Below are 15,599 nucleotides of genomic sequence, written 5' to 3' on the forward strand. Positions count from 1 at the left end.
TTGATTGATCGTGATATGATTAAATGATCGATCAAACATCCGATCGATCCTAATGAATTAGTTCAATTGATCGCGATAGGATCAATCGTTCGATCAAACATTTAATCGATCATAATGAATTAGTTCGATTGATCGTGATAGAATCAAATGTCCGATTGATCGTGATAGGATTAAATGTTCGATCAAACATCCGAGCGATCCTAATGAATTAGTTCGATTAACTGTGGTATAATCAATTGATAGATCAAACTGGATACAATTGAAGGTTCAATCGAACATTCAATTGAACTGTTAGCTTTTTATATTATCTTAGTGCCTTAGTTATATTGATCTTATATTATCTTTGGATTTTGTATTATTTTATAACTAATTATAAGATAAATATCAACTTAATGATCTTTATCATAAAAATTTATTAAACGCAAATTTTTAGTTAATATTATAATAATAAAAACATATTATAAGAGAAAAATTACAAATAAATAAATAAATAAAAATTAAAAAATTGGTAGTATATATATAATTTTTTTTGGGAAAAATATAAAAAAGCTACCAAAAGTACCAGTCGTTTGCAATATAATCCCCCAATATTCAAAAGATACTAAAGTAGCATCCCGAACAACCAAATTGTATAAAAATGCACTTATTTTTAATATTCCTATAATACCCCTATTATTTTAACAAATAAATAATAAAATAATTGAAAAAAAAAAAGGAAACAATTTTTTTAAAAATACAAGAAAATCAATGGGCGAATAAAAGCAAAAGAAGAAAATGTTTTTTTGGAATAAATAGTAAATAATTAATCACTGTAGTTGGCATAAATTACAAATTGCTTCACGTTTTTTTTTTTTTTTAATATTTTTCTCATTTATTTGGAGGGTTTTTTTATATTTTTCTCATTTATTATTATTTTTTTTTAAAAAAAAATGCCACAAGTAGCCACTAATTGAGCTGCACAAAATAATTTGCCGCCATCTATTAAAAACTGGCGGGTGCTCAAATTTTCGGAGGTGATTTTTTCACCAAATCCCACGACCAGCTGCAGCTCATCTCACTCTCACTCTCACTCTCTCTCTCTCTCGATCGCTCTCTCTCTCACTCAGTACTCCGGTGCAAGTTTCTCTCTCCGGCAGCTCTCTTTCCGGCCCACCTCTCTTTGCCTGCTCTCACTCCGGCACACTTAACGCTCTCCTGTAGCTTTCTCTCCGGCTTACCTCTCTCCGGTATGAGTTTCTCCTAAACCCTTGAAAACCTTAAATGAGTTTCTCCTCTTTCTCCTCTCTTCTTCTCTTTCTATTTTGCATCTGCTGTTCATGGGTTGCATTTTTGCATCTAAAATGGTTGATTTTTGTGGTTTCTATACTATTTCCTGTGATTTTGAGTATTGGGATATTTTCAAACATAGTAGGAGGCTAATATTTCATCATTTCAAGCTTCTGTTGGGTGTAAATTTATTTAATTTTGCTCTTCATTTTCTTGTCATACTGTCTCTGGAGAAAATCCAATTGGGTGCAGGGTTTTCGAGTACTGTTATGTTAATATGCAATTCCATGAATCTAAATATTGGTAGTAGAGTTTCAATTAGACGAGGCATCTTAATTTATATGAAATTTCTTCCTATTTTAGTTTTTTTTTTTTTTCTTTTGCTTGGTCTTAAGACTAGTGTCAGTTTTGAGCTTTGGACAGGCCTTGAGTTGAGGTTTAACGAAAATGCCTAACTTAAATGTTTGTGTCTTAAAAGTATTTGTAATATCACACTTTAGGTGTGGATTATGCTTGTGGCATGGGCAGTCCTGAACCATGACAGTTTTGCATTTTAACTGTATCTTGTAAAAGTTGAGTCTCTCTCTCCCTCTCTTTCTTGTAATTTTAGTTTTAGATTTAAGTAGCCTTACATTTTCTATGCTTAATTAGATGTTTTAAAATATATGACCTCAAATTACAATTCAGATGATATGTAACTGTCTTTGCTGCACTGCTGCCCTTCTTGGTGTATGGAATATTAAATCATAATCTAGGCTGTTGGTTGGAATATTAGCCTCTCCATAGAAATACAAAAAGGGAAGCTAGTAATATTTGCTATAGTCATGTTGAGGCCTTAGTCTTTGTGGCTATGGTTTTATTCTCTAGCAAATCATTAGAACTTAAAAAGAGAATAAAAACAGGTTATTGGCTGGGATAGCTTTTAAGCTTGTGTGTATCTTAAGATTTTGTAGATTTCATAACTCTACTCTTTTGATCTTTGAAGTTCAAGTTGGTTCTATTCTGAATTCTTTTTTAGTGCCTTTGCTTTGATCGAACCACCAATTGGGTTGTCAGCCCTCCTTTCGAAACCCTGCAATACTTGGGGCATTAGTGACAATTATCTTTAGTCATATTTGTTTCTGGAATCTAGAATGCATTCTCTACTTTTGCTTAATGTAAGAATAGTCAGATTATTCTTTTGGCTTGGTGTGTCAATATGTGGGTGAGAGGCTGCAAAATACACATAGTGACATGAGCCTCTGAGCTTAGGCCTATGGGCCCCAACAAGAAGATAGTGTCTGTAACCGTTCTTTGGGACTTTCCTATTCTGAGATTTTTTTTTTTTTTGTTAGTCTTCTTATATCTACAGTTCCTATCTTGAGAATAAGAACAGGTTTAGTTACTATAGACTTGGTGTGTTTCATGTTACTGTAGCATCAAACTTGCCAATGGTTTTGAACTGTTTTGGCTACTTCTAGTTGGCTTTGGTCAATGATCTATGAAAAAACTTATTCCAGGGCTACAGTTAAGTGTTTTTTAGGGTCCTAGAAAAATGGTTGTGGTTCTCTCAGGCAGATTATCAGGAATTCACTGTGACTAATTTGGCCAGAGTGCCTAGATAAAAGAGCTTCAAAACCCTAATTTCTAGTCCCAATTCCATCAACTAACAATCTCCCCTCACTAGTAAACCTTTTTTTTTTTTTTTTTTATAAGCAAAACCTATATCTTAGTGTGCTATACTTTGGAACGTTTAGAGTTGTCCTGCATCATTGAGCCATCACACAAGAGGATGAATCTGATGAGGTGGTCTTGATAGAATTGTGAAGTTAGCATTTTGTCAAATATAGATTTGGAATTGGGACATACAATGTTGGTTTAGTAGGTGTTACTCTATACTGGAGGTTTTTATCTTTTGCTTTTCATCAAGATAAAGTAAATCTTTTGCTTTGAAGTTTTGTTAAGCATACTGCTGATGAATGTTCGTGAATCCCCTGGTAGTGCGATCGATCGCATGCATTATCAAGGCAAATGTTTCTGGTACTGCGATCGATCGCAATACATACTGAAGTTAAGCCCCTGATAGTGCGATCGATCGCACTCACTACAAGTAAAATCTTTCTGGTGGTGCGATTGATCGCACTACGTACTAAAGCCCTTGATAGTGCGATCGATCTCACTCACTACAAGTAAAATCTTTCTGGTGGTGCGATCGATTGCACTACATACTGAAGCCCATAATAGTGCGATCGATCGCACTCACTACAAGTAAAATCTTTCGGGTGGTGCGATCGATCGCACTACGTACTGAAGCCCCTGGTAGTGCGGTCGATCGCACTCACTACAAGGCAAATGTTTTTGGTAGTGCGATCGATCGCACACGTGATCGTCTAAAGACTTGTATTCCTACTGCATCTCTTCCTTCTTCTCTTGTGGTTGCATTAAACCTCTTTTCTTCTCTTGTGGTTGTATTAAACCTTACTTCGTCTCTTATTATTACTTTTTGATTAGTTTTAAGTCTTATTCTTTTATTAGGATTATGTTATTAATTTTCTAGTTCATATCAATTTATGTTATCAAAGTTGGTATGGTACATGATTGTATTGTCTTTTTTATTTAAGTTCAATAAGAAAGCAGCACAGTAAACTTGAAGCAAGACAACATTCTATAATAAATATCAAAGCTAACAACAATGCTAAAAAATGTAAAACTGTCATTGAGCTAAACTAGTAAATAAATTACAAATAGAAATTTGTTCTTAACTACTAACCCACTTCTAGAATATTTTGTTAGTTAACATGGCATTGAGCTAGCATCAATATTTGAGAACAGACCTCCCGTTTAATTCTATTAATTCTTAAGAATCTGATCTTCTAATTCCCTTGTGTCGTACATGTACGTAACGAATAACCTCTAAAAGGGACATTAATATGGATAGGAGTTGGATGCGGGAAAGTACTCGATGTTCACATCGATTTCAAAAAGGTGTGGAAGACTTCATGGGAATGGCAGTTAAATCAGTTGATTAACGTGATATGACAAAGTGTCCATGCCGTGATTGTGAAAATCGATATTATTCTCATATTAGCGAAGTGAAGGGTCACTTGTATATGAATAGATTTACTCCGACATACACTCGATGGATATTTCACGGGGAAGAAGATCATTTTAGGTAAACACTTCTACAAACATGCACACACATACAAGTGAAATGATGGAGGAGGTTGATGCAATTGAAGAATTGTTAGACAATGTATGTATGGGGACATTTGTTGATGCTAACATCGAAGAATCCTCTACTTCACAGGGCCCCACAACTAATGATCACGAACAAACAAGCTCCTTCTACCGATTTTGGGAAGATGGTTTACGAGAACTTTATCCAGGTTGCAAGAAATTTACACAAATTGCTTTTGTACTGAAGATGCTTCTTATAAAGGCGTTCTGCAACATGAGTAACAAGGCGTTTGATATGATGATTGACTTGATAAAGACGGCCCTCCCAGATGGAGAGACATTGCCACGCTCGTATAGAGAAGCAATACAGTTTAGGCGACACGTGGGATTTGGTTACGATAAGATACACGCATGCAAGAATGGTTGTGTGCTTTTTTGGAAAGAACATGCAGACAAAATGGTATGCCCAAAGTGCAACAATTCAAGATGGATTGATGGCAAAGGCAGAAAAAAGTAATATTCCTCAAAAGGTCTTACGGTATTTCCCAATAAAATCAAGGTTACAACGGTTGTTTATGACAAAAGAAATGGCCAAGGAAATGCAGTGGCACAAAGAAGGTCGAGAAGATGATGGCAATACTCTCAGACACCCCGCCGATTCTATTGTATGGAAAGAGTTTGATAAAAGACATGAGAAGTTTGCAAGTGATTCCCGCAACGTGCGACTTGGTTTAGCAAGTGATGGTTTCAACACATATGGTAATATGAGTACAACATATAGCATATGGGCAGTAATGTTAACGGTGTACAATCTTCCTCCGTGGATGTGTATGAAGAGTCCAAATTGAATGTTGTTCTTTATTATCCCTGAGCCTTCAGATTCCGGAAACAATATTGATGTATATTTGCGGCCATTGGTTGATGACTTGAAAGATTTATGAAATGAAGGCATACGTGTGTACGATGCATCAAAGAAAGAGACATTTCAATTGCATGCGACATTACTATGGACTATAAATGATTTTTCCGCATATGGAAAATTATCTGGATGGTCTACAAATGAAAATCTTGCATGTCCAGTATGTAATAAAGATACATCGTTCAGCTATTTGAAGTATGTGCATAAGGTGTGCTTCATGTGTCATTGTCGGTGGCTTCCTTAAGAGCATCCATGGCGCAAAAGAGGAGATTTGTTTGATGGTACAGAGAAGCATAGATTGGAACCTAAAGAATTGTCTGCAAGTCAATTGTTGAAACAACTAAGGGATGCTGAGGGTTTACAATTTGGAAAAACAAGCGGGAGAAAGAGAAAGTACACATATGTTGTGTTGAATTGGAAGAAGAGAAGTATTTTCTTTGAGTTGCCTTACAGGTCAAGCTTGAAACTACGCCACAATTTAGATGTAATGCATATTGAGATGAACATATGTGAAAGTATCTTAGATACGTTGATGAATATTGATGGGAAGACCAAGGACACAGTCAAGGCACGGAGAGATTTACAGTTGATGGGTATACGTAAGAATTGCATGTGCAGCCAAATGGTGAAACTTATAAGATGCTACTTGTGAAGTACACATTGACAAGAGATGAGAAAAAAAGTTTATGTGAGTGGTTGAAAGGTGTTAAATTTCCTGACGGGTATGCATCTAACATTGGTCGATGTGTAAACAAGCTTCCTGGTAAAATTTCGGGCATGAAAAGCCACGATTGTCATGTCTTCTTACAGCGCTTGCTTCCTGTTGCAATTCAAAATTTCTATACGTTGGAAATATGAACAACATTGACCGAGTTCAGTACCTTTTTTACGCAATTATGTGCACGGACGTTGAAAGTTTATATCCTGAAACAAATGAAAGTCGACATTGTAAAAATTTTATGCAAAATGGAAAAAATATTTCTGCCAGCTTTTTTTGGTGTTATGATCCATCTAGCACTTCATTTACCTCGGGAGGCTGAGCTTGCCGGTCCTGTACAAAACCGTTGGATGTATCATTTCGAAAGAAAACTTGGAAAATATAAGAAGTGGACGCGAAATAAAGCGCGTCCAGAGGGGTCTATTGCCGAGTGCTACCTAGCTGAGGAGAGCTTGACCTTCTGTTCTAGGTATCTTCGGGGAATTGAGACAAGATGGAACCGTGAACGGAGAAATGTTGACGTCGATATTGTAGAAATGAGCCAGCGCTTGGATGTGTTCTTCCAGCGAGTTCGGCCGTTAGGAGCAACTAAATTAGTAATACTGGATGCTAATGATTTTGATAGGGCACGATGGTATGTGCTTACCAACTGTAACGAAACGGCCTCACATTTGGAGTAAGTTTAGTAATGGTCTTTGTGTTTTACCTGTTACGACATGTTATAATTTTAGCATTGATGATCAGTTACCAATACGTTTATTTTTCATGCAGTGAACATTATAATATAATCAAAACAGAAGGTGGCCGAGACATTGAAAAAAAACATAAGGCTAACTTTGAACGTTGGTTCCATAAACGTTTATACAATAGTAGGCGTACTGCAGACAATGGCTCAAAACAATTATATAATCTTGCATGCAGACTTGATCGTTATGTTAGATCGTATAGAGGTTGCACCGTGAATGTGGTTATGTACCACACGAAAGAATGTGCAGAAACTCGTACTACTTAGAACAGTGGTATTTTCTGTTTCAGGTGAGGATGAAACCTCAATAACAGAGTATTATGGTGAGTTCAAAAATATTTTAGAGTTACGTTACCTTGGCCAAAATCTCGTGTACTTGTTTGAGTGCGATTGGTGGGACACTGGGAGTGCAACAGAAGTACAAATGGACCAAGACTTCACGATTGTGAATACTTTTCGTAAATGGTGTGAATCCGACCTGTTCATCTTAGCATGTCAAGCTTCGCAAGTGTTTTACTTGGATGATCCCAAATTGGGTGGTAATTGGAAAGTAGTGCAGAAGTGGATCAATAGAGACATCTATGATATTCCAACAGTACAAAAGGGAGATAATACAGGAGATGACCAAAGACTCAGTGATGACGTATTCCAGGAAGGTGAATGTGTTGGAGGTAATATGGTATTTGTTGATGAAGCAAATGTTGAAGCCTCCACTCGATTACGTAGAGATGATGCGACAATAGCAATTGATGAATTATATATTCAACTTGATGCAAGCATGTTTGCCAACGATAACTTGCCGGACGAGGACCATAATACAAACTTTGATGAGGAAGAGGAGTTATCTAGCGACAACGATATAGACTCTGAACACAAAGAGGACTCTGAACACGAACAATCATCTTCAAGTAACAGTGATACAGATTCTGAATATGAATCTGATGATGAAATGCGTTGAACATAAGCTCACATTTGGTGTAAGTACAAAGTGTATTAGCATATTTAATGAAGTTGATGCTCTCTTTCTCTCTCTCTCTCTCGCTCTCTCTCTCTCTCTCTCTCTCTCTATATATATATATATATTGTGGTGTTTTTTTTTTTTTTTTACTAGCATGATTATTATATGTTTGTCAAAAATCTTGAACATGCTAAATAGTTATAATTTGACTAATATAATTTTTTGGTTTTTCAGTTGTTAACAGATTGATCATAACAATGACAACAACATGACGTAAACGTGTTCCAGCAGCACGAGGCCGGGGCCATGGTCAAGGTCGGAGCCTTATTGACGAGCATGAGAGTTCGACTCCCAATTCTGGGTTTGGTGATACAAATATGCAAATGTCACCCTCGCCCCCACTCCTCCTCGAGTCAGTGGATGGGCATCCTTCGCACGAGTCTAATAATCCTATTCACTCAGTGGCAGGATTGGATTCACAGGGAGCCGCACCTACTGCATCTTGTAAGTTCATGAATTATATGTTTATGAAATGTTATTTTTATATTATTTTGGTTTGTTATAGACATTTGACAATATACTTTTCCAAATATAACTTACTACGTTACTATGTTTTGCGTAACAGCTACCACGTCTGTGAGAAGTGTAAGGGGTAAGGCCAATTGTAAGAAGTTGAGTGACCACGTACTTAAGAATGGTCCTTTAGTGCTAAACATCCCAAATAGACACCGGGCAGCTGTAGGTGAGAATGCAGCATGGTTTGCAAGCAAGATTGGGGAGATTATTCGTAACATGTGCGAACTCCATCACGGTGAATGGAAAAAGGTCCCAGCTGAGGAAAAGAGCAAGTTACTATTCCATGTTCAGGTATGAATATCAATGTAATGTTTAAGAATATGTTTCATATGAAAAAATAATGTGACACATTTTTTACTATTGTTTTCTTATCTATTATGTATCAGTCAAACTTCGCACTGAATATGGAACGATACGAGCACATCAAAGCTGTTGAACATAAATTGCGTCATGCATATGCTAGGCTTTGTTCGAACTTGTATAGGGACCACTACAAGAAATATTTTGAAGGCATTCATAAAGACGATGATGAGGGGATTGCCAAGGCTAAGGCTATTGGGAGGGAACAAGTGCCAGCAGGGTATGGTCCTGAACAGTGGAACCTAATATGTGACTCATTTGATGACGATAAATGGAAGGTAAATATATATTATTATACTGATTAGAAAATTCAGATTGATATAATTTGCATGCACTTGAAGACATTTTATGAATAATTATGTTTTTTTTTTTTTTTTTCTCCAAACTTCATAGAAAAAGTCTGAACGAAATATAAAAAACAGAAGCAAATTGGAAACAAAGCACATAGCTGGGACTTGTTCATTTGTCAACGTTATTTACAAAAGGGTAAGTATCTCGTAGCATAATTTAATGAAAGTAACATTATTTAGTATAAACTTTGATTATATGTATTATGTGTAGGAACAAGAAACAAAAGTGAAGCGCAATCCTGTTAAACTATATGAGGCTACCCATACAAGAAAAAAGGATAAAGAATTTGTGAACGACAAATGCAAAAGTCTATATGTAAGTAAATGTTTGCGCTCCGATCATTAAGTTGATTAGTGAAGAACATGAATAGTAAACTTGCATGGAGTATATATTAAACTAAGGCCAACTATGACTTGTGTAGCTTCAGATGCAAGAATTAACAACCAGTGAGGCCTTAGAGGAAGGCAATGTGAAGGGAACAAGTGTGGAGGACCGAATGCAAGAAATAGTCACACAAGTGCTAGGGGGCCGACGATCTGGGGACGTTAGAGGAATGGGATGCGGTCTTATTCCTACCCCTTTAAGTACTTCATCTCAAGCGTTCGCCTACTTCGACAACCATGATGAGTGTAGGAAAAGACAAGAAGATACTCAATGCGAGCTTCAACAGACTAGAATCGAACTTCATCAGTACAGGGAGAATCTGCAAGCCAACGCTGAGGAAACGAACAAATTGAAAGCCACTGTTGAGTTCTTAATGTCATGTATTGGAGGGTTAGTGAAACTTTACCTATGCATTAATTTTACAAAAACACACATACTAAGTAATCGTTAAAAAGCTTATTGATCATTATATGAACTTCTATTATTCTTAGGTCTGGAGGGAGCTTGATTGGAGGTGAATCAAGTCAAGCCAACAATTGAGGGAGCTTTGGAATAACCATTTATTTAGGATGTACTTTTTGATACCATCTAGTTGGGATATATTTCTTGATACTATGTATTTGGATAGTTGTTGGTACTTTCTATTTGCTACTGTGCATTTGAGTATTTGTTGATAGTGATCTGTTTGGTAATGTATATTTGTTGGTACTTTTTATTTGGTTTATATTATGTTAAGATATTCGCAAAATTTTTGGTTCAACAACTTTTGAGTTAGTAAATCTCCCTTGACATGTTTATCAAGGTTAAAGAACTTTGAGTAAACAATGCAAGGGAGTAATAATATCTTTCTAAATTTTCTTTTTAAGTGTATGCAGGATGACAGGAGTACAAGAAAGTTAAACCACCCAAGCAGGTTCTCACTTTAATATGTTTCATGAAGAAACACATTTTTAGTATCTTTTTCTCTATCATATTGGGTTTCATTCTCATTGTCTTTGATATTATATATTGGTTCATTGTGGTAGATTACTCAAATTGCTTATGAGGATGAATTGGCAAGGAAGAGGATGCAGATAAGTACTTTATTTTGGGTTCTGGAATTTTGCTAGCCATGGATTGTAAAACATATATTTAATAGTTTTCTCCCTTGGCAGGATTGGTTCATGGGGCAGTTCTCACATATTTTTGATGATTTTGATGAGGTTAGTCCTTTTGAGTTATGTTTCTTGTGGGCATTTAGATTAGTTTGAAGATTGTTGTCTGATGTGGTGAAGTAGTGTTAATGCATAGTAGTCTTCTCCAAAAGGTGTTAAACTTTTAAACTTTGCCAGTATTTGTGGTTTTCGGCTTGTGTTTCCAATGATAGGTGTCGTTTTGTAGTTTTAAGCCATTATTCATCATATGTTTGGCCTTTATATTATATCATTTTCATAATTATAGGATAAAGAGGTATAACATCATATAAAATTCAAAAATCACCATTTTTTTCCTTTTACATTCTCAACAAAATAATGGAGAATCTGAATTTTCGCTTTTTTTTTTTTTCTCTTTCCATTTTCTCTTGGTCTCTTTTTCGACCCCATAGATACTACTGCTTTGTGCTTTTTCTTTTACTAGGAGTTGTGATTTGTTGTGTGGCAAAACAAACTATGTTATGTTATGTTTGTCCCCAAAGTCTGATTTCGTCGAACATGTAGTGTGCAAAATTGTAACGAAGATAATTGATTTCTTCTACTGGTTGATAGTTTGTTTGCCTCTGAGCAAGATCACATCTTTGTGTGTTTGTAGGTGGTTTTGTCTGAGTTATTCTGTGAGAAAGAAACTTGAGTGGGCATTTGGGTCAGAGCTATTGCCTTCAGTAATGGGATAAGTTCATTTTTAGTAGAACGAACCTTCTTCAGGTGTTTCCTTAATTAAATGGTGGGTACCAGTTCAAAGTTTATAACGATGGATTGATTATCATGCATAATGTACCTGCAGATCGTTTTTGAAATGTAACATGAGAATGAAATAATTGAGGGAGAAGGAAATGATATATGTCTTGGCTTCATTTGGGAAAGACAAGGTGATGTCTAAACAATACAAGCCTCCAAGCTTACAAATATCTCAAATAAAGAATATTTAGAAGAAAGGAGCTTCTGGAAGTACTACCAAAATGACTTGTCAGGATTAGAGTTAAAACATATGACATTATGAGTCCTTGCCTAAAGTTAAAATGTCATTTTGAGTGTTGGATAAGTGTTAAATAGTGTATATCATAGTTTCCAAAGTATGGGTTGTGTGTCTTGTGGACTAGAATGGTTTCAACTTTAGCATTATCCCCAAAACAAGGAAAAGTTCAAATGTAAGAGTTTACGTTATAATAGCTAGGTAGGTCTGTGGTGATCCTGGTTGCTATACTCTTAAGAACCTGAATGTCTTGCATCTTTGATTTTGTGGTTATTATTCTTGCTGATTTTGTTGGTCTTTATTTTCCTTTTTCGTTTTCAATCAGACCCTTTAAGAGAAGTATTCCGTTGATAATTTTAGCAATCTTGTAATTCTTGAATCATGCGTAAATGTCCATTCGCTATACTTGCAGTCAAAATCGGAAGGCCTGGGTACCGGGTAACAAAGCAGTTTGATCCAGAGACGAAGCAAAGGTCTCTTCTTTTCCAGGTGCGTGTTTAGTTATTCCTTTTTTATTTTCCCTATTGTGTTTTGATTGTATATATATTATCTTTCTTGCTGATAAATTGGTAATGAAGAATTTTGTTTATGGATATAACTGCAGTACAATATTTTTACTCTTGATTAATAGATAAAAACCTACTGGTTCTGCGATCGATCGCACTCGACGTGCGATCGATCGCAAAAGGCCAAAAACCTACTGGTTTCGCGATTGAGCGCATGCCCAATGTGCGTTCGAGCGCAAAAGGTCGAAAACCTACTGGTCCTGCGATCGATCGCACATCGTGTGCGATTGAGCGTAGATAATTTTTATTTTTTATTTTTTAGGACCATTAGGGTCCACTTTGTGGACGCTAATGGTTAACTATCAGCGTTCACTTTCGTTTGGACGCTGATAGTTATTATTATTTTTTTAAATTTTTTTTATGACCATTAGGGTCCATTTTGTGGACTCTAATGGTTAACTATCAGCATCCACTTTCGTTTGGACGCTGATAGTTAATTTTTTTTTTTTAATTTTTAGGACCATTAGGGTCCACCTTGTGGACGCTAATGGTTAACTATCACCGTCCACTTTCGTTTGGACGCTGATAGTTAATTTTTTTAATTTTTAATTTTATTTTTTAGGACAATTGTTGTCCACTTTGTGGACGCTAATGGTTAACTATCAGCGTCCACTTTCGTTTGGACGCTGATAGTTATTTTTTTTTATAAAATTTTTTAGGACCATTAGGGTCCATTTTGTGGACGCTAATGGTTAACTATCAGCGTCCACTTTCGTTTGGATGCTGATAGTTAATTTTTTTGGACCATTAGGGTCTACTTTGTGGACACTAATGGTTAACTATCAGCGTCCACTTTCATTTGGACGCTGATAGTTAATTTTTTTTAAAAATTTTTTTAGGACCATTAGGGTCCTCTTTGTGGACGCTAATGGTTGACTATTAGCGTCCACTTTGAGTGGACGCTAATGGTTGACCATTAGCGTCGACTATGCCTTCCGTTTACATCAGCTTTAGGGTCAAAACATTTCGGCTTTTAGCGTCTACTTTGTCGACGCTAAAAGTGATCATTAGGGTCGACTTTAAGTGGACGCTGATAATCACACAGTTGATCATTAGGGTCAGACTATTAGCGTCAGCACCTTTAGAGTCCAAAAGTCGACACTGTTGTCAACAGCGTCGACTTTAGGATTTTTAGGGTCCACTCGGAGTCGCCCCTAAAACCTAAATTCTTGTAGTGACAAGCTATATATATCCATCCAAAAATGGCATTTGTCCGGTGGTGAATGCCCCCACAATCTTGACTTTCTTTACATTTTTTGTTTTTTTTACTCCCTTTCTTTATTCAATGAATGCAGCTCCAAACGTTTTGAGATTTCTTTTTAAAATTTTTAGTTTCTATTTTTATATAAAAATAATTTTTATTGCTTCTTGCTCATAAAATTCCCAAAAATGTAGGATTCATATTTGTTGCAAGACATTTAGTTTCTATTAGTAACGTACTTAAATATGTTATATTTATATTCAAGCCAAATCACTTATTGCTTTATAATGCCAATAAAAAGAAAAAGAAAGAGAGATTCTCGTTAGCTAAACGAAATTTATAGACTTCTTAAACTCGAAATTCTTGAAGTATATCGATTTGATGATACACTTTTTATTCAGTTACAAAGTGACGTACGTCCTGCAAAACAAGAAGTGCATGCAATAGCTATAAAAAGAGTAAAACGAAGCTGTTTTCTAGACGGGGCATTTGAACCCCTCCGGCGGAGTCTTGCCACAGTCAACGAGAAGCTGAAGAGCAATTGGGACGATGATGTTGATATTCAGAAGCTTAGCCTTAATGGTGGTGCAAAGGCAAACGGCAGCGTCTAAGTCCGCCAGTCCTTGCAGCACGGGGCAGCACGTGTCCTTTGCACTGCCGCCAATCCCTACGTGCACAAGGCCACCCAACAAGTCCACGCACGCGCCTAGCTTGAGAGTGTCAATGGAGCACGTGTTTCCTGCCGGTGGAGTTGGTGATGGCACGACAGGCGGTGACTGTGGAGGTCTAGGTGACGGCACGACTGGTGGGTTGGGCACATAAGGTGGTGATGGGTGGGGCACATAAGGAGGTGATGGGTGAGGCACATTAGGTGGTGGGTGTGCAGTGGGAGGTTTCACAATTGGTGGTTTGGGTGGAGAAATATGAGGCGGATAGGGTGGTTTCACAGGAGTGGGTGGCTTAACATGTGGTGGATGGCCACCGTGGGGTGGCAAAGGATGACAGGGAGGGCAGTTGGATAAAGCAAGAGAAGTGATAAGCAAAGTGGCCAAGTTTAGTAGGAATAACAGATAAGAGAGAGCTTGCTTCCCCATCTTTATGTTATTTCACCAAGTATTCAGTGAATGAAGTACTCTCATATCATGCTTTACCCTTCTTTTATAGGCACAAGCCGCACAACAATCAATTGCCCAGTCCCCAATTGCCCGGATATGGGTCCTTTTGTGGGTCCTGCAACTTTTTGTTTCTGTATTCAATTTAGTGTCATTTCTCTTTTTACCCATTTAATTTATCTTAATATTGCGTAGAAACAAAAAAAAAAAATGAAGATATATAGCCGTCAAGGAATTAGAGATAGATATTGGGAATTGGTTTGCAAAAACTTGTTTACACGGCCAAAAAAAAATAATTCCCAAGCCAAAATTGCTATTTAAATAAGGGAAAAATATAATTTAGCCTCCAAAACTACCAACTAGTTGTAATTTAGCCACTCTGTTAGTCATTACAGTCAAATAAGATCAAAAAAATTCAATACTATGTTGTTTTGGCAAGGTTAAGCTACTAAAATACATTTTGAAAAAAAAAATCAAATTAATTAAAAAACTAAAATTAATTAAAATTGATATAGAGATCCAATTCTCCTACCTATCAAACAGTAGAAGTAAAGAAACTGCAAAAATGTGGAAAGAGAATGGAATTTGATTTCTCTTTGTTGTTGAGATCCCTACACAGACCTGTCGAGATTACTTGTTCTGGGAAGGATTTGACTTACTTGGTGGCGCCTTCCGCAGGCTTGTCTCAACAGATTTCTTGGGGTCTTCCATGCCTTCGCCTAACTGGTTTGAGTAATTTGAAGAAAAGGAGGTGATAGAAAGTAGCAGCCTCCTTGGTTGATTTCTGTCTCTTGGATGAACTCTCATCTCTTGCTTGAATGATAGTAAACAGCACATCAGGGTAAGCAAACAAATCAAGGCAAAGAGAGTAAACAAAGCTCTCTGACTGCTTCTCATGTTGGTATTTGGTTGGAAGGAAAATGAAATAGAAATGATCCACAGATGAATATTCGGTGCTGATAATATGCAGATCTCTTTTCAAAAAGGAAGGCAATTCATGCTTGTTTCATTTAGTTCGTGCTTAAATACTTTGATACATAAGAGGGGATTTTATTGGTCCGGTACCGGCATGGAGGACCGAGTTCGTGGAGCCGGAGGCGATATGGTTGGTTTGGCTC

The 15,599-nt window shown here is 36.6% G+C and overlaps 1 protein-coding gene across 1 annotated transcript; it reads right to left on the minus strand.

Annotated features, from left to right (window-relative positions):
• Positions 1–13,691: 13,691 nt before the first annotated feature.
• On the minus strand, positions 13,692–14,513 carry LOC132182897 (uncharacterized). Its single transcript, XM_059596264.2, has one exon. The coding sequence runs from the start codon at positions 14,461–14,463 to the stop codon at positions 13,846–13,848; it is 618 nt and encodes a 205-aa protein (XP_059452247.1). The 5' UTR covers positions 14,464–14,513; the 3' UTR covers positions 13,692–13,845.
• Between the last annotated feature and the right edge of the window lie 1,086 nt (positions 14,514–15,599).

This window comes from Corylus avellana, chromosome 5, assembly GCF_965113065.1.
Source record: "Corylus avellana chromosome 5, dhCorAvel1.hap1.2, whole genome shotgun sequence".
NCBI lineage: Eukaryota > Viridiplantae > Streptophyta > Magnoliopsida > Fagales > Betulaceae > Corylus > Corylus avellana.